The 25,312-nt window shown below is 47.3% G+C and overlaps 2 protein-coding genes across 11 annotated transcripts in view; one reads left to right on the top strand and one right to left on the bottom strand.

Moving 5' to 3' along the window:
* The first annotated feature begins 115 nt into the window (after positions 1–115).
* PDRG1 (p53 and DNA damage regulated 1) lies at positions 116–23,409 on the top strand. 4 transcript variants are annotated; one of them, XR_015139149.1, is made up of 6 exons: positions 116–269; positions 1,794–1,869; positions 2,929–3,003; positions 5,101–5,181; positions 16,456–16,527; positions 23,005–23,409. XR_015139149.1 is itself a non-coding variant. In XM_086332554.1 (5 exons), the coding sequence occupies exons 1-5, from the start codon at positions 183–185 to the stop codon at positions 16,461–16,463; spliced, it is 327 nt and encodes a 108-aa protein (XP_086188680.1). In that variant the 5' UTR covers positions 116–182; the 3' UTR covers positions 16,464–17,031. The 4 variants fall into 4 exon arrangements, 2 of the variants coding, with proteins under 2 accessions (XP_086188680.1, XP_086188679.1); XR_015139148.1 differs by lacking the exon at positions 23,005–23,409 and adding an exon at positions 18,168–18,907; XM_086332554.1 differs by lacking the exon at positions 23,005–23,409 and having other exon boundaries at positions 16,456–17,031.
* Positions 8,371–25,312, bottom strand: part of TTLL9 (tubulin tyrosine ligase like 9) — a 58,875-nt gene continuing 41,933 nt past the window's right edge. For 4 of the 7 annotated variants that reach the window (XM_086332518.1, XM_086332514.1, XM_086332517.1 and 1 more), the window contains 5 exons: positions 17,320–17,378; positions 16,367–16,563; positions 14,370–14,483; positions 13,061–13,185; positions 8,371–8,727 (listed from right to left, as the gene is read on the bottom strand). In XM_086332518.1, the coding sequence (XP_086188644.1) occupies positions 8,651–8,727; positions 13,061–13,185; positions 14,370–14,483; positions 16,367–16,563; positions 17,320–17,378 (572 nt within the window). In that variant the 3' untranslated portion in view covers positions 8,371–8,650. Of the gene's footprint in view, positions 8,728–11,479; positions 11,629–13,060; positions 13,186–14,369; positions 14,484–16,366; positions 16,564–17,319; positions 17,379–25,312 lie in introns of all 7 variants that reach the window. The other 3 variants (XM_086332516.1, XM_086332513.1, XM_086332515.1) reach the window with 1 other exon arrangement.

Here is a 25,312-nt window from a genome sequence, read left to right on the forward strand (position 1 = left end):
GCCTCTCGCGTCCGCTTTCGCGCGAGCTTTGGAGCCTGCGAGCCTCCGTTCTTCTTTTAACTGCGCATGCGTGCCGGAAGCCCTGTGAGAGCGGCGCGTGCGCGGACGGAGCTGCAGTGCAGCAGAGCCGGAGGTGAGCTCGGTAGGATAGCGGCGTAGCGGAGTCGTGACTGGCAGGCATCATGCTGTCGCCCGAGGCGGAACGGGTGCTGCGGTACCTGGTGGAGGTGGAGGAGCTCGCCGAGGAGGTGCTGGCGGACAAACGGCAGGTAGGAGGCCTGTCCGCGGGGTTGGGGCTCGGGTTTTGCGGTTGGGCCTGCGAGCTCCTGGAGCAGCGCCCAGGGTCCGGAATCCGGCTCCAGCTTGGGCTCGCTGTGAATTGACCTAGTCTTGTGGGCCAAGGGCTGTGACGACAGACCGGGCGGTTGTGAGGTCATGTTGGCCAAATGTCGAATGCGTGGCACAGCGCCGCCGTTGACTCCTGTATTTGGCACATATTAAGCCCTTCTGTGCCAGGCCTTTGCTCTCTTGCCATTCTTCCTCTGCCCTTTGCCCAGCTTTCCGGATCCCGACCCATTACCTCTTTGGGCCTTTGGTTTACCTGAACCGCTTTTTGAAAATGCAGTTTCTGGGCCCTCACACCGACCTGGGCTGCACCGCTCCAGTCCAGGCCAGAAGAGGAACAGGAAAGAAGTCCAGGTGGTCTAGTAATCGCGCAGGAGTCGGGACGTGGGAGAAGTGTGGGGCCCAGGCCACCGGAGGGCCGTGGAGACCTGCACAGGGAGTTTAAGGGAGCTTGTGGTGGGAAGAGAGTGTGATATAATGGATTGAGGCTTTGAAAGATCCCTCTGGCTGCTCTGTAGAGCACAGACTATAAGGGGGCAAGGGGTAAATGAGGGGCCAGTAAGGGATGGGTTTGGGCCTAGGTGGTGGTGATGGGTCATCTCCATTTGGAGATGGCCTCCATGATGCTGAAGTATAGGGGTGAGGGAGTAGGAGGGATCAAGAATGATTCAGACTCCTCATCTCCAGTTAGAATGATTGGATGCTTGGTCAGTTGGGTATTAAGGGAGAGCCTAGTAAACACTGCATCAAGGTGTGCTGGCTGACAAATAGCAGTTAAAGTTGAAAGAGTAGTTACTGTGTATCAAGTACTGTGCCGACTTAGTTCCTAGGTTAATAACCTAGGTGATGGGTCCTCTTCCTGTCCCTGTTTTTCAGAGAGGTGAAGTCACACAGCTCATAGCAAGCTGCAGGATTCAAACCTGGGTGTTCCGCCCCAGAGCCTCCACTGCCCGGCAGTAGTACTGCACTGCCACCTCACTTTCTTAGTAGCCGTTTTGCTGTGACCACCGTCTCAGTGCCAATACCCGTGCCTTTCTGATACAATATTGTCGTTTTTCTCAGGATACTCGGTCAGAATCAGCTGGAGGAGCTTGTTCAGGAAGTGGTTTCCACTCCCCTGGTGATTCTGAAATGCCTTGAAGCTTGAGAACTGGTGCTCCCGTGGATGATAATAAAAACTTATCCATTTAGTCATTAGACATTTCCCCAGCACCTCCTCTGGGGGGGGAGGGGGGAAGACACCTGGATGAAGCATTGTCTTTAAGGAGCTGGAAGCTGAGTAGGGGAAGAAGTACCTTCACACATCTGTCCACTTAGGCAGGACATTAGAATTAACCGAGGAACGATGCCTTGTCGTCTTTGTTAGGTTTTAACATCCCCAACATCTGTTGGGAGTACAGACCAGGGTAGGAGGTAACTGAGTTCCCTCCTGCCCCTGTGCTTTTCAGATTGTGGACCTGGATACCAAAAGGAATCGGAACCGGGAGGGCCTGAGGGCCCTGCAGAAGGATCTCAGCCTCACTGGTAAGCCTAGCTTCATTGCTGCAGCCCAGAGGCCTGTTCAGTTTACCTTCTAATGCCTTTGACTTATTCCTGTTAGAGACCAGGCAGGAGGCCACAGGTGTGTGGCACAGCCCTGGAGACGGGAGAGACAGTATTGCAGGTCTGACGTAGACTGTGGCTCAGGGTTTCAGTTTCTTACCTCAGTGGCAGGTTGTTAGCTGCTAGCTTATCAGTTGACACTGGGAAAGTGCTGGGGGTGTAAAAACAGTGAAGCTCCTGCCCTTGTGCTCTACAGGTAAGTCAACAGCATAAATACAGAACTGAAAATTGTAAGAAAGCCGAAGAAGGAAGTGAACACAGGGTTGATCTTGGATAATGGGATGGCAGCTCTTTAGGTGAGGCTAAGTGGTAGTGATAGAGGAAGCAATAGGGGAGGGGCATGTGATCATGCTGGAGAGATGGGCAGAGGCCAGGCCATGATGAAGGGCCTCAGGAACCAAGCACTTAAAGTGCACTGGAAAGCCTGAAACCTTCCAGTTTCTTGTCTCACCAGAGTAAAATTCCAGAGTCCTACAGGACTCTGTGTTAACTGATTTCCTTGAACTCTCCCCCCTTGTCTCCTCTGCCCTCAATGCTCGCTCATCAGCTGCACCCTCACTGCTCTCCTTGGTGTTCTGACACACCGGCACATTACTGATCCTTGCTGTTCCTGGTTCCTCTGCCTGGCTCGCTCTTTCCCTAGATGTGTGTCTGCAGGGCTTACACTCCTCATTTTCTTCAGGTCTCTGCCGGAATGGCACATAATCTGTAAGACCTTCCCAGACTGCCTGGTATAAATGACAAGCTCCTCCTTTTGGCATTCCCCATCTCTCTTTCCCTGCTTTAGTTTTCTCTAAGATACCTTTCAGGGTCTGATGAATCATATCTGTATTGTCTTGACGTTGTTGTATAGTCTCTCTTCTCCACTCTAACATAAGCTAGGAAGGCAGGAATTTCGTCCTGTTTTGCTGTGTTTTCAGCATCTAAAGCAATGCCTGACATCAAAATATTTGTTGAAGGAATGACTATTTGCCATTTCAGAAGACGTGATGGTTTGCTTTGGGAACATGTTTATCAGGATGCCTCACCCTGAGACAAAGGAAATGATTGAGAAAGGTAAGCCTCCTGGGCAGGGGTCAGGAACAGCACCACCCCCCATGCCACACCCTCTCCACCCCCACCCCGGCTTCTGGCAGCTTGATGCGAGGTGGCTGGTGGCTGTGTGCATTTTCATCTTTGCTGTGCCACTGAGTTGTTTCTTCATCTCTGAAGGGGGGTACGTCTACATAGCACAGTTGTTGTAAAAGTTGAGATAAAATAATATATGTACCTAGCTATGGGGTCGCACAGTCGGACACGACTGAAGTGACGCAGCAGCAGCAGCATAGTGCGTGTTTGTCATTGAGGAATGAGTTGGACTGCAAATAACAGAACTCTAGCAGTTAGTAGGACTTAAGGAAATACAGTTCTGTTCATCTCATGTACGAAGTTGTCCAGAGATGGGCAGTCCAGGACTGGCACAGCTGCTCAGCAGAGTCGATGTATTCTCTTGGTTGTTGTGTCATGATTGCAGGCCTCGTGTCTGAGAGCCAGGCTAGAGGAGATGCAGGAGGGTTTTCTCCATATATGGCCTTGCTCTCTAGTTTGGAAATAAGACCGTCCTCCTCAGGGACTTCTGCTGATACCTCATTGGTCAGATCTAAGGCACGTGCTCATATTTTCACATCCCCGGAGTAGCATCAGGCTTGAAGATGGAGGTTTGAGGAGCATGAAGCTCTTGAGTTTGCCACACTAGGGTACACAACAGATCTCACAACCATGATCCTAGAGGCTCTTTGGAGAAAAGTCATGAAAGCAAAAGGTCAGGCTGCAGATGGGTCCTTGGCTGGGATAAGGGCAGGTTACACGTTTTCTCTTCCTCACCCCTGAAAACATGTGGGCCAAGAGAACCAGCAGCACGGTTGCCACTGCCGCTGAAAACAGGGTAACTCTATCCCTGTTGAAACTGAAATTCTGTCAAAGGAAAGTAGATCAGCTTGGAGGAGAAACTTCTGTTGAAAAACATCCACTAGAGACTTCCTTGGTGGTCCAGTGGTTGAGAGTCCACATTCCAGTGCAGGGGACTCGGGTTGGGTCCCTGGTGGGGACCTAAGGTCCCACATGCCAAAGGACAGCTAAGCTTATGCATTGCAGCTAAGACCCAACACAGTTAAATAAATAAACATTTAAAAAAAAAAAAAAGAAGAAAACATACACTAAAATCATGGTTATAAAATTGAATTGTCATTGTACTTGCAGAGGGACTGGAGGCTGCTTAGAGTAAGCTTCCAGAGGGCCTTGCCTGCCTGGGTTGAGGGTCAGGTCCCCAGCTCTCTTGGCCCATGAGTGTGGTCTTGTCACTGACCTAGAAGGGTTCCAGGGCAGCATCTCTTTCTCAGGGATGGACACAGGCTAAACAAAGATCATGCAAGATGGTGGTTACTCATTTACAACGAGAACCGGAGCGACTGCCCAGGTCAGAATGCTTAGCTGGTCAGGGCTTATCACCATCAGAAAGAATGAAGGTCTGTAGGAAAGGCAAAAATGTCACTCATGTGTGGGTGAAAACAGCAGATGGAGTTGGTTGGGTGTCATCAGTTGGTTGCACTTCTCACGATGCATCTGCCTCTGGGCACAGTCCATTCTGTAAGACAGCCTTCTCTTCCCTGCCATGAATTGGTTAAGTGTGAGCATGAGACAGAATGTTGACTGTTCAGGTCACAGTTACCACAATCCTGCTGTTGTGAAAACTCCTCACCTGGATGGATATGGGTTTGTAAACTTCGTCAACCACCTATTTTCCATCCATCTTCGAATAGGCTGTGTCTTTTTATTCTTAAATCTGAATTTTCCATAATTTCATTGTGAGAGGGTGACCTAAAGTCCTGGTATTGCCTTCCCCATCCACTGCCCAGGGTACTTTGCATAATGAAAACAGGCTGATAAACTGCAAGTTGGGAAACTAGTGTGCTCAGCCCTGTTCTGGGCTCACTCAGTGGTCGGGGTAGGCCATGTCCCTTCTTTAGCCTTTAGTTTCTTCCTCAACTGGTCTCCCAAGTCCCATTTTCACCCCCGCATGCTCAGACCCCTGCCTTCAGTGGGGCTGGGCAGAGGCTGGTATCCTTGGGTGTCTGTAGTGTAACCTCATCTTGTTTGCTTGTCTCATTTTTTCAGATCAGGAACATCTGGATAAAGAAATAGAAAGACTCCGGAAACAACTTAAAGTGAAGGTCAATCGCCTCTTTGAGGCCCAAGGTATTGGCCTGGGGACTAAGCGTGGGGCTGGAAACCAGGAGGGGAGACAGTATGAGCTCAGACTTGGCAGGCTGGGGTGGGCAGCTGGTGAGTGGGAAGTGGGCAGGGTTGTCTTGAGCTGACCAGAGATGGAATGGACAGGAAGTTGGTGGGATCTTATTCCTGTTACAAGTTCTTTTCAGGCACAAGAATGGCATGGAGTGTCTCACATTTTATGCCAGGATGTGACTGTGGGGGCCAAGATACCTCTGACTAAGGGTCAGAAAGCCTCAGTCAGGTGGTCCAGGTTAGAGCTGAATTTCTAGGTAAACCTAACCACTCCAAATTGGTCAGTCTGGCACAAATTAGGAGGGTTCTGCACAGCCGTCATGACTCTGCAGGTTCTTGGTAACTCAGGAACAGGTGTTGATGTTCCTCGTTCTGTGCTTTGCAGAATTTGAGGCCCTTCTCTGTCAGATTTCAAGGCCAAGTTTTTGGCAGCATGAATGCAGTGTAAGCTGCATTGCCAGGCTAGACTCCAGGGCCAGTAGGTTGGACAACGGGAGCCCTGACTCACTGATGAATTCTTCCCCTAGGCAAACCGGAGCTGAAGGGCTTTAACCTGACTCCCCTCAACCAGGATGAGCTTAAAGCTCTCAAGGTCATCTTGAAAGGATGAAACCTAAGAACCCAGGTGGGGGACCTAAGACCAGTATCCTCCCCTGGGTCATGGAGGACCCAGAACTCTCCAGCCTTGAAACCTGCAAGGACAGGATCTACCCTGCAAGGGGACAGGTGTGAGAAGTGCAGCCATAGCCATGTACGAAGCTTCTTTGTCTGTAGCACTTGGCTACTTTTTGACAGCAGGAGGGAACCCTCAGCCTACACCAGTATCTGCCGGCCTGACCACTGGGGCTGGATGGACACAAGGCCCATTGACAGGCCCTGGTAGCCACCAGGAGGTGGGTGGGGGCAGCGCCAATGGGGGTGCGAGAAGGACTGCAGCAGGCACTTCTCAACAATGGCCTGCTGTTGGAATGGGCCCTGGAGGGAGAAGAGTGGGAGCCTCATTCCAGCATTCCTCTCAGAAAGAGAGAGACGTATTTTCAAGCAGTGTGTGTAGCAGAATTGGAATAAAGCAGGAGGCTTACAGGGGGCTCCTGTGCTGGATGAAGGACAGAATGTTAGTGCTCTGTGGTTCAGCACAGGCAGACACATAGGCCCCCGTGCTGCCACTGGGGCCCATTTTCCTGCTCACGCCCGGGATGGAGTCCAGAGCGGGTGCTGCTTGTCATCCCGCCTCGGCTGCTCTGGAGTCAAGAAGGCCTTGCAGAGCCCTGCGCCAGCAATGAATGAGGGCCATCCTGCTGTGTTGTGCTTAGGCGGGACGCGACTCCACGGGCTCTGAAAGCAGAACCCGGGCAGCGCTGCTTAGAGCTCCCGTCTGCCTTCAGGGTCTGCGACCCTAATGTGAATGTGCCGGGAGGGATGTCTTCGGTGTGCCTCAAGGGCTCAATACATGTTACCTAAATGAACGAATAGTAGCTTCTAGTCTTTACCTCACTTGTCCTTAATGGAAGGTATGCCACTCCCTTTGGAGTACTGTCTATGAAGGGGCAGTGGTTCCTCCTTGAAATGACATCAGGGCAGGGTGGAGAGGGCACTCCATTTGGTTCTGGCCGATAGTTAAATGCGGGGACACAGGCTGCCATGGCCAGATCTTGTGCTTTCTTTGAAAACCTAGAAATTTAGATTTTTTAAGTTGAATCCTTTGCTTTTTAAATACTGCTGATTAATTCAGAAAATTGTAAAAAGCTTGAATATTGGCCAAACAAAACACTTTATATAAGCCACATTTGGCCCAAACCTCTGGTTTTGCATCCTTTTGAGTTTTTTTTTTTTTAGTAGAAATTGCTGGGGTTTCTCCAAGGTGGCCCTAGGAAGTAGGGAGGTGGAATCGGAAACTAAATGTCCAGAGTAGATGAAAGGATGTGATAACTCCGAATAGTGGACTATTACACAGCTGTAATCAAGAATAAGGAAGCTGAAAACTGATCTGGAACAAGCTTCAAGATACATCAAAGTGAGAAGCAAAGACAGGTGTCTAATAAGCTCATAATTTGTGTGCAGACAGTTATGTGGTTCCCTCAGAATAGAAACTACATGGTTGGGTGCAAGGGAAGGACATGTTGCTGTTGTATTTTTTAAAATAAAAATGTAAGAAAATGGGGAGTTATGGCATTCACTGGTAGATACTGTCTGGATGACTGCTTGGCTCAAAGTTCTCTCTGAATGTTGACCCTGCCTATCTGGCCAGGTGGATGCTAGGCCAAAGAAGAGCCAATCAGATTCTTTCTCCTGGAGACGTGGACCCCATTCCTAGGGTTGTCTGGGCTTTACCCAGTCACAGGGATGAGGGAAGCCCCCACATTCTGGAGCAGGAGCCCCAGAATGGCCTGGCTTCTGGCCTTCCCAAGGTTGGCTGACCTACTTAGATTTGCCAGTATTTTTCTTTGAAAAGCCCTTCCCTTCCCCCTGCAGTCAGATTCTGCTGTTTTCAGTTAAAAGAACTGTCCTGAAGCAGGCGGAGTGATAGAGGAGCTGCCTGGGATCCCTTGAAAGGTTGTCCTGAAGCAGTTAGCCACCAGCCCACTCTTGGTTCAACTCCTCTTCAACCAAGAGGCGTTGGAATGTGGAAAATGCAGACATTCTTACATGTGCCCAACTCCCCAAGCCATCTCTGCCTGACAGCCCAGGGCTTTCTAATCTAAAAAGCTCAGCTCCCAACCTCAAATAGGAAGGCCCAGAGAGGCACCTAGGTCATCTAGCTGACTTAATAAGTGCACCTTCATGGAGACTCACTAAGCAGCTCTGCCTGCCTGATCCTTGCCTTCTCTACTTGAGAAATGGGGATGCTCTGGCCCACTGGTTTTCAGATGATCAGGGAGCTCCATGGGTCCCCTGACATGCAGTCAGGGTATTGTAAGAAGGGCAGGATGTATTTAAGGCTCAGCCCTTACTCGGACCCCCAGTAAACACACAGTCTTAACAACTGCTTGCTTTGCGAACACAATTTAAGAACTGAGCCCTTGCTCTTGGAGGAGCCTATCAACACATCCCCTGAGAGACATCAAAGGGTCAAAACCAGGAAGATGTGGTTGCGGCAACAGCATTCCCTGAGCCAAACCTGGAGCCCAAAGACTCTCCAAATGAGGGCTGTAATGCTTTATTAGATGTGATCTCCCTCAGGTATAACTTGCTGCATTTCTCCTCTTCACCAAGCTAACCAATCCATCAAGGTTAAAATCTATCCAGTCCCAGAGATTGGTTCTCTTCTGGTGCAAAGATATCCAGGGTAGGGTGGGGTGCTGGGCCAAAGCAGCTGCCAGGCCGGAAGGGAGGGCGACTGAGTGCTCTGAGTGCTGCTGTGCTGAAAAACGGGGAGCAGAGAGAGGGCCGTTGTGGTACCAGTGGTTCTCCATGCTGGGGGTTAGTTGGGCGTTTTCTTCTGGCCTTGAAGGGAGCGGAACAGCTGCCTCAGCTGTTCCTTCCGATCATTGACGCAGCCTGGAAGGGAAGTGGAGAGTTGACTGGCATGGGCTGTCCTTGGTCGAGGGGTCTTAGGGGAGTAGAAGGGGCCGGTGCTCCTACTACCTGCAGAAGGAGGGGCCAGCAGAAGCCGGGCAACCACGGATGGTTTCCCAGGTGGAGCTAGTGGTAAAGAACCCACCTGCCAATGCAGGAGATAGAAGAGATGTGGGTTCGATCCCTGGGTCAGGAAATCCCCTGGAGGAGGGGAAGGCAACCCACTCCAGTATTCATGCCTGAAGAATCCCATGGACAGAGGAGCCTGGTGTATCATAGTCCATAAGGGTTGCAGAGTTGGGCATGACTGATGCGACCTAGCACGTATCCCCTCTCAACCGCCATGGCCTTTAGACAGGTCACTTAACTCTTTGAGCATCAGTTTTCTTATCTGTACATCAGGATACCTGCTTTATGGGGTAAATGGAAGGATCAGGTAGTATTCACTGGGGGCCTACCCCAAATCGGGCTACTTCAGGTGAGGATGTAGATTTGACTTGAGCTTTCACAGGCATAATGTATGCAAGAGAAGAGGAGGCTCGGAGAGGTGAAGTAGTTTGCTCCAAATCGCACAATTAGTAGCAGGACTGAGGCTTGAACCCAGGCTGCCTAGCTCCGGAGGCCAAGCTCTTAACCACTCCCCATATTGCCCTGCCTTCTGGCTTTGCTCCGTGAAAATGCGCTTAAAGCTGGCACAGGGCCTGGTACCTAAATTTCGTGTATCAGGCACATTCAGCTAAGAGGTGGATGGCCCCAGAGGTGGCTCCTACTCTTGTGGGAGGCTGTCCCAGGCAGTTCAGGCTGACTTCACATCCTCTCCTAGTGCATTCACAGTGTTTCCTTTCTTTTGTGCTCAGAGCTGATCCTTGAGGCAACTCCATGGTCATTTAATCTTGTGCCAGGTGCACTAATGGCACCTCACAAACAGTGGTTGAATGACTGAATCCCCCTGGGCACAACTACTGACCTGGAGGTGTCTGCCATGTTTCTCAGCTCCCCAGAGCCCCACCCCTGCCTCCTAGGCACTCAACAGCAATCAAGGCTTCCCTGAGCTGTAAGTCCACTAAATGCCAATCCCAGGGGTTTTCCAAAGTGAGTTCCGTGGAGCCTTAGCCTTAACTAAGGTTCATAATTCATTCATAATTCACAAACCTTCGTGTCCAATTCAAATCTCTTGGAGTTCTAGGCTCATCTCTGGGTTATCTGTTGATCTTTTCACCAGATTGCCAACACATCCCTAATTCATTTCATCAATACTCTTCCCACCCCCGGCCAGCTCCTCTTATATTCAAAATCACCCACCCAGATACTCAACTGGAGAACCACTGTTCTGAGTCTTTGCTGCTTAAATATGGTGCAGGAACCATTGGCACTGATATCTGAGGTGGATTGTTAGCAAAGGTGGCTGTGACAATCCTCTTAGTCCTCTATGGACCTATCTGCAAAGTAACTGCCTCTCCTCCCATCAAGAGATGGAGTCTATTTCCTTGACCCCTGAATCTGGGCTGGACAGGCTTTGGCTAACGGACTGTGGCAGAATGACACGTGGAATTTCTGAGCCTAGGCCTCAAGAGGCTTCACTGTCTTCTCTCGCCTTCTTGGAACCCTGAGACTACTGTGTGAACGAGTGGCCACCTGGAAGAAAAGGCAGCTGACAGCCCGTCTTGACCACCGCACATGTGAATGAAGCTATCCTAGGCCACCATGTCTCAGCACATCTGCTAAGTGCCTGCCCCTGTGAGAGACCCCAAGCCACACCTAAAGAATCATAAGCAAGTAAGACAGTCGTTGCAAGCTGCAAAGCTTCAAGAGAATTTGTTACACAACAATAGTTAACTATTAGGGGGCTTTTAGGTGTGCAGACTCTTAGCCCTCTTCTTCCAGACCTACTGAGTCAGAACAGCATTTTAACAAGATTTCCAGGTGATTGTACAGCTTGAAAGCATTGTATAGCCATCCTCCAACAACGCCATGTGGCAGGCCCTAGGGGTCTGCCGTGGGAGAAGCATTCACAAACCGCCTCTCCTCTGCCTTCCTCAAAGCAAACTGCTTAGAACTTGACTTCCCGGGCCTCCTTGCAGCGGAGGCGCCATGTGACCCAGCTCTAGCGGGTGAGATGTCAGCAGAGTTACCTGCTTTCCTTTGGGAACAGTCAAAGCTTGAAGGAAAGCCTTTGGCCCTTGGGCCTGCCTGGGATAAGGACACAGTGTCTGGAGCTGGAGCAGCCATGAGGCAACAAGCATGAGCATCAGGGCTAACAGGCTGAGTGTGGTAAAGAAAGATCTGGGTCCTTGGTGGCACTGTGCATCTGTCACTTATGGCCTCCCCAATGACTTGTGGTGACTCAAGACAAATCAGTTCCTCTCTGGGTAACTATTAGTTTGTTAGTTGTTTGCAGCCAAACCCAATCCTAAATCATACCAAACCCTAAAAGATACTCAAAACTTTTCATCAGAAAAGAAGGAAGAAAAATGCCACAAACAAAAAGGAAAATGACAAACTCATTTTGTTTGAATGGAAATATTCAAACAAAAGGAAAATATTTACAGTAAGTTTGACAGAGGGAAAATATCCTCCATATATTAATATCCAAGGCCTTTACAAATTTAGAAAAATGGAAACCCACTGGGGGGAAATAAGTATGGACAGCTCACAAAAGAACAACTGCAAATTTTAACTCCGGAGCCTCACACATAATCAATGGAATGCACAGAAAACAAGTAAATATTTTTACCTATGAAGTTGGCAAAGGTTTTTTTGTTGCTGCTGCTGCTGTCATTTTAAATTCAGAGCTTGCAAATTTGTGTAATCTTTCTAAGAAAGCAATTTGACTGTAATAAGTCCATTTTTTTAACCCAGTAGTTCTATTCCTAGGAATCTGTCCTAAAAAAAAATAGCCAGTTTCAGTTGAACTTTATTTGAGAGGATGTCCTCACAGCATTATTTATAAAAGGGAAAAACTGGAGTCATGCCAAATGCTCAATTATGTGAAATTGGTTTCATAAATTTGGGGATGTTTTTGCAGCTGTATGGTGATTTTGTTTCTAATTTTGCCAAGGGACAAGTGCTAGCAGCCTAGCTTTCGGGTTTTGAAGTTGGACAGATTGGGTTCAAGGCCTCTCTCACCACTTATGACCAAGACCGTTGGCGCGTGATCTAACATCTGGAGACCCTTTCCACGTCTGTAAAATAATCAAGGCTGCCTAAAAGTGAAATGAGATAATGTATGTAAAGTAGTCTGGACCTGGCCATAGTGTGTTTCCAAAAGAGAGTGAGTGAAGGTTGCTCAGTCCTGTCTGCCTTTAGTCCATGGAGTCTTCAGGCAAGGATACTGGAGTGGGTAGCCTTTCCCTCCTCCAGGGGATCTTCCCAACCCAGGGATCGAACCCAGGTCTCCCACATTGCAGGTGGATTTTTTACCAGCTGAGCCACCAAGTAAGCCCAAAATAGAGGCTCTTACTAATGTTATTGAATGAGCTGGAAAATGCTATGTGGAAAAGTTAGACTCAAAGCTTCAGCCCAATGCCAATTTTGTAGAAAAAAATATGAATATATGCATTTTTATAAAATTGGAAGGAAATACACCAGATTGTTAAAGATGGTTATGTTTGGATGATTTTTTTCATTTCTTTCTTTAGTTTTCAAATATTCTACAATGAGTGTGAATAATTTTTATAGTCAGGGAAATTTTTCACTTTTTAAAAGCCAAGTTTAAGGTCAAGCCCTGAAGTCCTTAATTTCTTTTAGCAACATATCGTGTTTTTTGTTTATGTGCCACCTAAGCTTTTTGAAATCTGCCTCATAACAGATTAATAATATCCTTCACCACATGCCGTGCAGTATTCTAGGCATATATTGAGATAGAAACTATTGAATTTCTGTTTTACAGATGAGGAACAGGTTAAGTCCCTTGCTCAAGGTCACACAGCTGGTAAATTTTAGACCAAATTAAAACATTCTGGGCTTCCCTGGTGGTTCAGATGGTAAAGAATCCACCTGCAATGTGGGAGACCTAGGTTCAATCCCTGGGTTGGGAAGATCCCCTGGAGGAGGGCATGGCAACCCACTCCAGTATTCTTGCCTGGAGAATCCCCATGGACAGAGGAGCCTGGCAGGCTACAGTTCATGGGATCACAAAGGGTTGGACATCACTGAGTGACTAAGCACAGCACAGCACATTAAGTCAATAAAAGTGTACACAGAGAAAAATACCAAACAATAGAAATCTAGTAAAACATTCTAACCTCCATGAAAAGTTGCCTCTCAGACTACTTGCCACCTCCCATGTACCCACTCCCCATCTAGCCCCACATACCGAGATGTGTGTTGGTCACAAAGTTCCCCATCCCCGATAGGTCAGGACCGCCCTCTTCTCTGCTGACAGGGCCATCGTTCCACATGAGGTCAAAGCCTCCTACTCGCTTCTCCCTTCCTGTGAGCCTGGACAAGCAGGAGGTACAAAGGGTTAATGAAGGTTCACCTGGTGGGGTCCTCAGGCCAGGGCCCTGCACGCTCCCAGCACCCTACTGGTGCCCACCCTGTCCGAGTACCTTTTGTCCATCCAAAGTGGGGGATAACCTGAGGGGGTCATCCCCCGTTTGTCCCCAGGCTTCCACACTTGGCCCCAGTAACGTGCTTTCTGGTTTAAAGTCTGCTGTCCTTCCCAGATCAGACTCCACGAAGGCGGGGACTAGGACTGCCGTGTCCTTTATCTACCGTTCCCCAGTGTTTAGCACCAGGCCTGGCACACAGGAGGGCCTCAAGTGTTTGCTGAAGGAATAAGTGATGGTGGATGAGGGTGGTGGACACCTGAGGTTCTGCCTGCTCAGCATCCATTTCACTTCTTTTAGCCTTTGGGTACCTGGGGTTTCCTTTTTGAAAACCAGCCTCACTCTCTCACTCTCATGGTTCAAGTGGGGCTGACCCCAACCCCTGGGAGAGGGCACAAGACCTAGGCTTGGTCAATCAGAGTCCCAGTAATTGATTCAGGGATGGGCATGTGACTCAATCCCACCAGGGAGCAATGAGAGTCAGCCCTCAAAATTTTGCTGGAATAACTGGGGAGAAACTAACAGAGAGGAAAGAGGTGAGAAAGAGGAAAGTGAGAACAGACAAACCAGCCAACACTGTCTGAGCCATTCCTGAAGTCAAACCCTGGATCTTCCTATTATATATACATCATTATATCAATAAATAGCCTCTTACTGAGTACTTACTGTGAGTTAGACATGTTAAAATAAATTACCTTTGTAAATTAATCTAACAACCCTGAGAGTTAGATATGAAATCTCCCACTTTACAGATGAGGACACTGAGGTTCAGAGAGAAGTGACTGGGTCAGGGTCCCACAGTCAGGAAAGGTTGAGGAAATTCTGCGGGACTGAATCTCAGAAAGCTGTAGTTGGCCCTGCTCTGCTGGGTCAGGGCCGAATCCTTGGGCCAGGACCTGATCCTGTGTGAACATCACAGTTTCCCCACCTGTAGAACAGTGGGGCGGGGGAGGGTGGAGGGGCCAGAGACATCTCTGAGGTCCTCTCAAGTTCCAGGGTTCCAAGTTCTCTCTCCTCAGCGGGAGCCCTGATGGGGAGGTACAGGGGTGTATGAGCGAGGCTGCCCTCTCTCACCTGGCCTCCATGTCCACAATGTGCAGGGTGTCTTCCAGGAGGCAGGTCTTGAGCTCATAGTCCTCCTGGCTGCTGGCTGTCAGTGATGGGGACGCATTGACCTCCAGGAGCCACCTGGGGAGGGAAGGGAATGGAAAATCTTAAGGTTGCCTGGTCCCTGGAATTTCACGAGAGACTAGATGAGGTGCCTGGGCCCCACCCTCAATTCAACCAGCGCTGCTGTCTCTACGTTTCCATCTGAAGAAAGGTTTCAGGGACTAAAACTTTTGAAAACAACTGTCACACCTGAAACCCCCACAGGGTCCAGGTGGTGACTTAAATGAAGCAAGCTGGTGAGGGTAAGAACAATTTTGTGCCCTGTGCTTATTACTCCTTTGGCTTCTTTCAGAAGAGCTGGAGTATGAGAGAAACTTTCCTAGTGAACATTTGTCTATAAATGGTAACCAGGGGACTTCCCTCGTGGTCCAGTGGTTAAGAATCCACCTTCTAATGCAAGGGGCGTGGGTTCAATCCCTAGTGGGGGAATTAAGATCCCACATGCATTCTTAACACCTTTTTTCAAACACTGATATTTGGACTTTTCAAATTTTGGAACTAGGTATTTTTGTCTAGTACTAAAAGTTTAAAAATGTGTATTATCTGTAAAAACTTGATGTTGAAAAATATGTTAAAACGTTACTGGCCAATTAAAAAAACAAGATCCCACATGCATGGGGGCAACTAGCCCATATGCTGCAATGAAGTGCAGTTGCAGCCAAATATATCAATAAAAGTATTAAATAAAAGATGGTTTTTAAAAGATGGTAACCAGCCTGCCAAGTCAGGGGGGTGGGGAGTGGCAGGGAGGGGTAGGCCTGTGGTGGGCTGGGAAGAGCGTTCTACCTCTGAAGGGGTGGCTGTGGCAGCTCAAGCAGAGTGTTGCCCTGTGAGCATATGAACCCAGAATTCTAAGACCCTCTGACTCTTCCAAAACATCCCGATGTTTGTGCAAACATCTTCCAGTTATGGGAAATGGTCGATGAAAATCAACCCAATGAAATAAAAACATTCTGAAGGTCAAACTCAAAGTGTCTGCAGGCCAAAAGCAGCCCAAGGGCTTCCAGCCTGTGACCTCTGGTTTTCTGCAGCTCTGTTAGTTGACAGACAGGAATCTGGGGCACAGAGGGCGGAGGGCTCACCCAGCAGGTCAGTGAGAGACTGGGGCCCCCTTTTCCTATCTACTGCCTCCTTCTAAGCTCATTTCCCCCATCAGTGTCCACATTAATGCCTGTAGCACAGCTTGCATCCCAGAGGGCAAAGGAGAGAGACCTGCTGGGGCCTGGCCCTGGTTTCTCTTGAACTTGGGCCTGACTTAGGTTTTGCTCTAGGGCTCCTACTCCTGGCTCAGAAAGGCCCCCAAGAGCGATACAGTGACCCTGGGGAGGGGGCTGGGTCCAGGACCCATAGTGCTGGTGGAAGCTACTCAGTCCAGGAACGTGGACTCTGGGCCCAGCTCAGCCCTGGACTTACTGCATGACCTCAAGCTGCCTGGACAACCCCACTGGGCTTCTGTGCCCTGTTGTATCACCCAAGGGCCATCAGTGTGTTCCCTGACAGCTCAGGTGTGTTCAACCTCCTCGTGAGCACTGCAGGAAGGCACAAAATTCTGGGAATTGACATGGTAACAATACTCCCTTGCCCAGCCCTTTGCATCCTCAAAGCACCAGGATTCACAGAGGGGAAGTTTCTTGCCTAATGGGAGGGGAGGGTTGCTGACTCAGCAGATGCTTGGGAAAGGCCAGTGTTGGGCATGGGGCTCATTTCTTCCTCATAACATTCCTCTCTGCACAGTGACCATTTTACAGCCAGGCAAGTCAAGGCTCAGAGAAGGGAAGCATGCCCAGCCAGGAAGTTGCAGAGCTGAGCTTAAAGCCAGGCAGTTTGGGTGCAGAGGGTATAAAACATCCCCCCTCCCCCGCAACCCCCGTGCTCTCCGGGCCACCAGCCCATCCACTTACGGCTTGAGGTCCTGGTCTATGAGGATGTCATAGCCGTACAGCTCAAAGCAGTGCTTGTCGCTGATGATCACCTTCTGCACGCTCTGCAGGCTTCTGATGAAGATGTTGTCCATGTCGCTGAAAAGTGTCTCTACTGCCTCGGGCCCGTGCTTGGACGCCAGGTACTGCCGGAAGCGCTGCAGCATCCACTTGCAGCCCTGGGCCCCACCACCAGGTTGAGAGAGGAAACTTTAATCAGCCCAGACCTGGCCAACCAGGACGGCCATTTGCCATCAGCACAGACCCTAGTCTTGGACAAGGGGAGCCCAGCCCTGAGTCCTGTGATGAGCAGAACCCTTACAGGGCAGAGAATCTGCACTCCCAAGGAGGTGTGGCCTACCCAGAGCCTGGGCCTCTCTTTCTAGAGCACCACCTGCTATCCGCCACCCCAGAAGTCTCTGCCCAAATGCCCTGCACCGGCCTCTTCCCTGGGCCTGCCCTTTGAGGACAGATTGCACTGGCCATGTGGGTACTCCAAGACCCAGGGAGTCACCCACAGCTTGCTGTTTTGGGTGTGTGCGTGTTTGCAGGAGGCCCCCACAGGGTGGTGGAGAGCTGGGGACCAGTTTTTTCTGTACTCTTCTGTTCTGGCTCTTAACTCTGAGAAGTCTGAGTATGCTAAATATGAACCTGGTCTTCTGGAAGGTTATTAGGTAGGTAGGTAGTAGATAGATAGATAATATCTGTCCAGGTAGGACGACACAACACATATTGTTAAAGGGCGTACTGGTTTGATTTGTAACTCTTAAACATTTAAACACGTGATCTGTGGGCCTCCATGTATACGCTTACCCTGGGCCCTGAAAACAGGCAGTGACCTGACCTCTCTGGAGAACTCTCCTGGGCTCTCCCTCCTCACCACCCCAGCCCAGTCCCAGAGGCCATATCCGAGGGCAGGAGCCCAGCTTCCTCACCTTCTTTGGGTGGTAGTCGGGAGACGTCTTTTGCACAGCGACATTGGTGAGGTGAACGTCTGCAGAGGTCAGTGGTCAAGGGCCAGTGTGGATAAGAAGGGTAGCCCCCAGGGACCAAACAGAGACCCTTGCTTGGGAATCTCTGAGGAAAGGCTACCAAACAGCCCAGAGCTCAGGTGTGTGGGTCTTGGAGTCAGATGGACTCGGGTCCAAATCATGCCTGCATCTATCTTTACTGGCTGTGGGCTCCTGAGCAAGTCACTTAACCTCTCTGAGCCTGTTTCCCCCCTTATTAAATGCCGGTGCCTAGTAGTATGTTGATCTCCCGGGGTTATCTGAAAGATCAGATAAGATGCTGTGTAGAAGCACCTTTTACAGTGCCTGGCATGGCTGATATTATTAGATTAGTTAGGATTGTCCCACTCTAGAGAACCCTTTCTAACAAGTAGAGACACCAAATACAGAACAGCCTTCTCAGGACGTTCTGAGCTCTCTGTCACTAGAGAGGCTCAGACTAGGTGGCTATTTTGTAGGAATATTGGAGAAATGACCCAGCATTGGGATGGGGTCAAGATGGCCACCTTTGAAGTCCCAAACCTGAGAGTCTGCCTTTTGGTATCATCACCATCACCGGTATCATCACCACCAGTAACATCAGCAACATTTCAAAGCTTATAGAGCATGTTGACACACATCATCTCTTTTCCCCAAATCTCTCCCATCTCACAGAAAGGCTCAGGGAGACAGCCACTTGGCATACCCCACCCTCCCCCACATAGCTAAGTAGGATGGAACCCAAAACCTCACGAAGAGGCAAACATAACTTTCTCCTGGACTTGGTAAAACAGGCGGAGTCCTAGGACCAGGACCCTTTGCTGCAGTGCTTGCACCTGGACAAACATCTCCCCCTCAAGCAAAAATACAAAGAAACTATAAGGGACTAAAAAGAACTGCGTGCATGTGCAACTGGGGAAAATTTTGGACAAGATACAAAGAGACCAAAGAGCCCTATTTCCACTTCTGAAGGGCGGGGAGCAAAAGCAGGAAGTCAGGAGCAAAAGCAGAGTACTGCACACAGCACCACCAAAGGGGTGGGCAAACCACCTAAGCCAAACTTCCAGCTTGACCCTGGACACAGCCCTATCCTCACCCCATAGAAATAACCCACTCCTCACACCTCGGTGAGCCCAGCTAGCAAGGGAACCTGTTATTTGTTCTTGTTCCCCTCTGCTGCTGCAGGGACCCCAATAAAACCTTCCTGTATTTCTTGCCTCTGATCAATTTCTATTGACTGAGGTGGCCGAGAACCCTGGCCGGAAACATTGGACCGTTCACAGATGGGGAGGTAAGAGCGTCTAGGTCACTGATCCAAGTCTGACTCCCCTAACACTTATGTTTCTCCGTGTCTGTGGCACATCCGGCAGGATTGCAGCCTCTCCAGAGGAAGTGGGTATCCTCCCTAGCACCATTTTCCTAGAATGTCTTCTTTAAAACTCTTCAAAGACTTTTTGGTCACACTTGTCTGAGAGTTCTTCTGCCTTAATTTCAAGAGAATAAGCACATAATAAACCACTAAATAAGAAGAGAACCCTTACGTTTTTGGTCTATTGATTTTCGAAAAGGGAGCCAAGGCAATTAAGTGAGGGCAAGCATCATCTTGGGTTTCCCTAGTAGCTCAGTTGGTAAAGAATCCTCCTGCATTGCAGAAGACCCCGGTTCGATTCCTGGGTTGGGAAGATCCCCTGGAGAAGGGATAGGCTACCCACTCCAGTATCCTTGGGCTTCCCTTGTGGCTCAGCTGGTAAAGAATCTGCCTGCAATGTGGGAGACCTGGATTTGATCCCTGGGTTTGGATGATCCCCTGGAGAAGGAAAAGGCTACCCACTTCAGTATTCTGGCGTGGAAGATTCCAGGGACTGTATAGTCCAATGGGTTGCAAAGAGTCGGACACAACTGAGCAACTTTCACTTCACTTCACTTCAACCATCATCTTTCCAACAAATGGGGTGAGGATGCCTGGATATCAGTGTGTGAAAGAATGAAGTTACCATATCACAGGCAAAAATTAACTCCAAACAGACCACAGACCTAAATATAAGAGCCAAAATTATAAAATTCTTAGAATAAAATTCAAGAATAAGTCACTCTGACTTTGGGTTAGGCAGAGCTTCTTAGATGGGACAGCAAAAACACAGATGACAAAAAGTAGATAAATTGGACTTTATCAAAATTAGAAAATTTTATGTTTCAAAGGACACTATAAAGAAAATGAAGAGGAAGTGCACAGAGGACTTTTAGGGTAGTAAAAATACTCTGTATGATACAATAATGATGGACACACACCATTATACATTTGTCCAAACCCACAGAACGTACAACTTTAATATAAACTATGGACATGGGGTCATCAATTGTAGCAAATGTAGCACTCTGGTGAGTGGTGTTGATAATGGGGGAGGCCGTGCACATGTCGGGGCAGGAGGTCTATGGGGAATCTCTACCTTCCTCTCAATTTTGCTGTGAAACCTAAAACTGCTCTAAAAAAATAGTCCTTAAAAGACAAATGACAACTGACAGAATGGGATAAAATATTTGTAAATCATGTATCTGATAAGGAAGCAGTATTGGAAATACATCTAGAAACTTACAGCTCAACAATAACAGGGACAATCCAATGAGAAACTGCGCAAAACTGAGTAGAAATTTCTGCAAAGATTCGCAAATGGCCTCATGAATAACATGAGAAGCTCATGAATAACATTATTAGTCATCAAAGAAATGCACATCAAAACCACTTCACATCCACTAAGGTGGTTATAATTTAAAAGGACAGATAATAACAAGTGTTGGCGAGGATGTGGAGCAATTGGAACCCTCCTACCATGTTGGTGGGAATGTAAAATTGTGCAATACTTTGGAAAATAGTCTAATAGTTGTTCAAAAGGTTAAATACAGAATTACCATGTGACTAGCAACTCAACACCTAGTGTATACCCAAGAGAAATAAAAACATATGTCCAAACAAAAACTTGAGCAGAAATGTTCACAGAAGTATTATTAATAGCCAAAATGTGGAGACAAAAAAGATGAAAAAAACTACTGATACATGGTACAACATGATGAACCTTGAAAACATTAGGCTTTAATACAAGAAGTTAAGAGGACTTCCATTGAGGTCCAGCAGTTAGGACTCTGTGCTTCCACTGCCTGGGGCTCGGTTCCATCCCTAGTCAGGGAAGTAAGATCTCACAAGTCATGCAACACAGCCAAAAAAAAAAAAAGTAAGATACAAAAGGCCACATATTTTATGAATCTGTTTACATGAAATGTCTGGAAAAGACAAATGCGTAGAGACGAAAGTGGTTGCATAGGGCTGGGAAAGGGGGTTATAGGGAAGTGGGAAATGACAGATAATTAGTACTGGGTTTTTTTGGAGTGAGTGAAAGTCACTCAGTCGTGTCCAACTCTTTGGGATCCATGGACTATACAGTCCATGGAATTCTCCAGGACAGAATAATGAAGTGGGTAGACGATTCTCCAGGGGATCGTCCCAACCCAGGGACTGAACCCAGGCCTCCCGCATTGCAGGCAGATTCTTTACCAGCTGAGCCACAAGAGAAGCCCAAGAATACTGGAGTGGGTAGCCTATCCCTTCTCTAAGGGATCTTTCCAACCCAGGAATCAAACCAGGGTCTCCTTCATTGCAGGCAGATTCTTTATCAGCTGAGCTATCAGGGAAGCCCTAGAAAAGCTGATTTGGGGGATGGTGAAGCTGTTCAAAGAGGAGAGTGAAAAGGTTGGCTTAAAGCTCAACATTCAGAAAACAAAGATCATGGTATCTGGTCCCATCACTTCATGGGAAATAGATGGGGAAACAATGGAAACAGTGTCATACTTTATTTTGGGGGGCTCCGATATCACTGTAGATGGTGACTGCAGCCATGAAATTAAAAGACACTTACTCCTTGGAAGGAAAGTAATGACCAACCTAGATAGCATATTCAAAAGCAGAGACATTACTTTGCCAACAAAGGTCCGCCTAGTCAAGGCTATGGTTTTTCCTGTGGTCATGTATGGATGTGAAAGTTGGACTGTGAAGAAAGCTGAGTGCCGAAGAATTGATGCTTTTGAACTGTGGTGTTGGAGAAGACTCTTGAGAGTCCCTTGGACTGCAAGGAGATCCAACCAGTCCATTCTAGAGGAGATCAGCCCTGGGTGTTCTTTGGAAGGAATGATGCTAAAGCTGAAACTCCAGTACTTTGGCCACCTCATGCGAAGAGTTGACTCATTGGAAAAGACTCTGATGCTGGGAGGGATTGGGGGCAGGAGGAAAAGGGGACTACAGAGGATGAGATGGATGGATGGCATCACTGACTCGATGGATGTGAGTTTGAGTGAACTCTGGGAGTTGGTGATGGACAGGGAGGCCTGGAATGCTGCAATTCATGAGGTCGCAAAGAGTCAGACACGACTGAGCAGCTGAACTGAACTGAACTGAAGCTGTTCTAAAACTGTTGGTGGTGATGCTTGTGTGAAGATGCTAAGAAGTATTGAGTTGTATGATTTAACCGGGTGAACTGTGTGGTATGTGAACATACCGCAGTAAGTTATTATTTAAAAAATGGAAAAAGAGGATGTTCAGGCAAAGAGAGTTACTGGTTTTAAGGGGGGGGGAAATTGCTCCCTTTTGTTGGAAGAAGTGCTCACATTTCTCGGCATACTGCTCCTACCCTCAGGAAGGAGAAATCAGGGACTTTCCTAGTTTCTCGGAGCAGAGGCTACAGGAGGAGTGTGGGTCAGCTGATTTCCCAGCCTCCTCTCTCCGCGATGGACCTGAAACCAGGTTCTAATGAACCAACGAGCTAAATGGTGAACAGCAAGCAAACAACTGAAGCAATCCATAAAGAAGCAGAGCTGAGTGAGTAGCTGTGAAATCTTTCAAGGGGAAAATCTTTTCTTAGCTTAGAAACAACAGTAGAAATCACAGAGGAAGTCAGTGAATATAGTCAACTATGTGAAAAGGAAATCAGTCAGACTGAAAAGCCAAAAATGACAAGCAAACACGACTAGAGAAAAGATTTGTAACAAAGATGACAGGCTAATGTTTTTCTGTGTGAAAATCACACATAAATTGTTAACAATAAAATTTTATGACCCTCATAGATAAATAGATAAAGGACATTAAAACAAACAAAAAAAATAAAACTGGTAAAAGGCCATCTGGGAAAGTGCACAAAGTTTCTAGTAGTAAACGATACACAATTTTAAAGGAATGTAAATGGAGGGAAATGCAAATTGGAAGAGATGCAAATTCTAAGGCAAAAATCTGCTTCCCCAGCAAATGAGTTACATTTTTTTTAAAACGTTTTTATTTGGAAAAACTCAAAACCCACAGAATACTCACAAGAATGGTATAATGATGCCCATATACGCTTCACTTAGATGTGACAATTGTTTAGGAAACGTGTTTTGTAATCAGTTTTATTGTCCCCAGTGCTGGGGAGCTGGGGCTAAATGGGCCCTGTCAATGGGAGGGTAAAAATATGGGGAAATCTGGAAAACAATTTGGCTGATTCCCTTGACCCAATAGTTACACCTCTGTGAGGCCATATAAAGGAAAAAATTTTAATATAGTAAAAGATTTATGAAAAAAATGTTTTTTTACAGCATTGTCTGTCATTATAGGAAAAAACGGCTGCTGCTGCTGCTGCTGCTGCTAAGTCACTTCAGTCGTGTCCGACTCTGTGCGACCCCATGGATGGCAGCCCACCAGGCTCCCCCGTCCCTGGGACTCTCCAGGCAAGAACACTAGAGTGGGTTGCCATTTCCTTCTCCAATGCATGAAAGTAAAAAGTGAAAGTGAAGTCACTCAGTTGTGTCCAACTTAGCGACCCCATGGACTGCAGCCTACCAGGCTCCTCTGTCCATGGGATTTTCCAGGCAAGAGTACTGGAGTGGGTTGCCATTGCCTTCTCTGAGAAAAAACTGACTACTTCGCAAATGTCTGCAGCAAGTACAATAGGATTAGTAAACCAGTGAGTTTACTCAGTGGAATACTTGGTAACTAATAAAAAATGTCTATAAGGAAAATATTTAATGTTCAATGAAAAAAAAGGTTATACTTATTTAGTGGGATTGTTGCAGGAAGGGGGACCCCTCCCAGGGCCTGAAACTGAGCTCTTGTCTAACACTCAGAAATGAATCGTCCGAGGAGACACGTGCTGACAAGGCAAGAGATTTTATTGGGAAAGGGCACCGGGGCAGAGAACAGTAGGGTAAGGGAACCCAGGAGAACTGCTCTACCACATGGCTCCCAGTCTCAGGTTTTATGGTGATGGGTTGTCTTTAGCCAATCATTCTGACTCAGAGTCCTTCCTGGTGGTGAACACCTTGTTCAGCTAAGAGGGATGCCAGTGAGGATTCGGGGAGGTGGTTGGACATGTGGGGTCTCCTTTTGACCTTTCCTGAACTCTTCCGGTTGGGGGTGGCTTATAAGTTCTGTGTTCCTTACCAGGACCTCCTGTCATAAAATGCAGATGGTTACTATAGTGCCTAGCCAGGGTGGGCGGTTTCAGTCAGTGTGCTTCCCCTAACAGGATCACTCATATATAAAAGGGTAGGCAACAACAAAAATTTCAGAGGAAATACATCAGAAAGGTTATTTCTAGTGTGACTAGAAAAGGTTTCTCTTCCTCCCTCCTCCTTTTTGTACATTTCTCCTGGATTTTCCGATTTGTCTTCAAAGAGCTATACTTTTATTATGAAGGCTATATCCTTTAAATGTTTTATTATCTTTATTATTAAAGTAATGCATATCGGTTGCAAGAATAGTTCATAATATAGAGAAATATTAAAGTTAAAAATAAATGTTTCTTGACCTGAATCCCAGGGACAGGGGAGCCTGGTGGGCTGCTGTCTATGGGGTCACACAGAGTCGGACACGACTGAAGTGACTTAGCAGCAGCAGCAGCAGCAGACCTGATTTTAATCTTCTAAATTTTTTAAAGTTAATAGATTCGTGAACCTCCTTTCATATTTTCTTCTAAACGGAAATGTAAAAGCAAAAGATGGGATTGTAAACACAGCCCGATTCTACACGCACATGTGGTTTCCACCTCACATTCTACCACAGACACCTTTTTTTTCCCCTGGCCGCACTGTGGGATGCTTGTGGGATATTAGTTCCCCTACCAGGGATCAAACTCTGGTCATCAGCAGTGAAAGCACTAAGTCTTAAACACTGGACTATTAGGGAATTCCTGTAGTTACCTTTCCATGACATTTCAATCACCTCACTGTATTCAACAGCTACACAGGATCACGGAAATGCTTTATCATTCATTTCACCATCCCTCTATGGTGGATTAAGCTGTTTCTGCTTGTTTACTATTAGTGTTGAGGTGAATATTTTTTCATTTTGAGTATGTGTATCTGATTTATGTATTTGAATAATTGTAAGTTATATATATATAATATGTATATTTATTTAAAGTCAGCTAAATAATTTTATATATTAATATTATTATTTTGCAATCCAAAGTTGCTTTATTATTTTAAAAGTTGGTGTGTAATATCTGAAGCGAATAAGGCAAAATATTAATAACTGCTAAATCTGGATGGTAGATGCATAGATTTCTGTTACAGCCTTTCCTGCAGTTTTCTATATAATTTAAATATTTCAATATTTAAAAATTAAAAGCAATTAAACAAAGGGATGAAAACTATGTGTATTCACTCACAGTGAAAACAGCAAAGCCTTGTTAAACAGAAACTAGCCGTGGAGAGTCCTCAATTTAATAAGGCTCTATGGTGCCTAGAGGCAAACAAACATTTTAAAATGAGGGCAGGAGGACCAATAATGTGTACTGAGTAGTCACTCTGGGTTAGGCACTGTCTAAATGCTTTACATGTATCGTTTAACTTTATTTAGTTTTAGGTTTTTTCCTTGGCCACATGGCATGTGCGATCTTAGTTCCCTGGAATCAAACCCGCG

This window comes from Bos grunniens, chromosome 13 (genome assembly GCF_055505025.1).
Source record: "Bos grunniens cultivar Pamir isolate PY7600 chromosome 13, Bosgru_T2T1.0, whole genome shotgun sequence".
Classification (NCBI taxonomy): domain Eukaryota; kingdom Metazoa; phylum Chordata; class Mammalia; order Artiodactyla; family Bovidae; genus Bos; species Bos grunniens.

Excerpts from the sequence above, each read along its gene's own strand:
- PDRG1 (XM_086332553.1), top strand. The coding sequence starts at position 183 with ATGCTGTCGCCCGAGGCGGAACGGGTGCTGCGGTACCTGGTGGAGGTG. Across the intron at positions 270-1,793 it reads TGCTGGCGGACAAACGGCAG|ATTGTGGACCTGGATACCAA; the intron begins GTAGGAGGCCTG and ends TGTGCTTTTCAG. Across the intron at positions 3,004-5,100 it reads AAAGGAAATGATTGAGAAAG|ATCAGGAACATCTGGATAAA; the intron begins GTAAGCCTCCTG and ends TCATTTTTTCAG.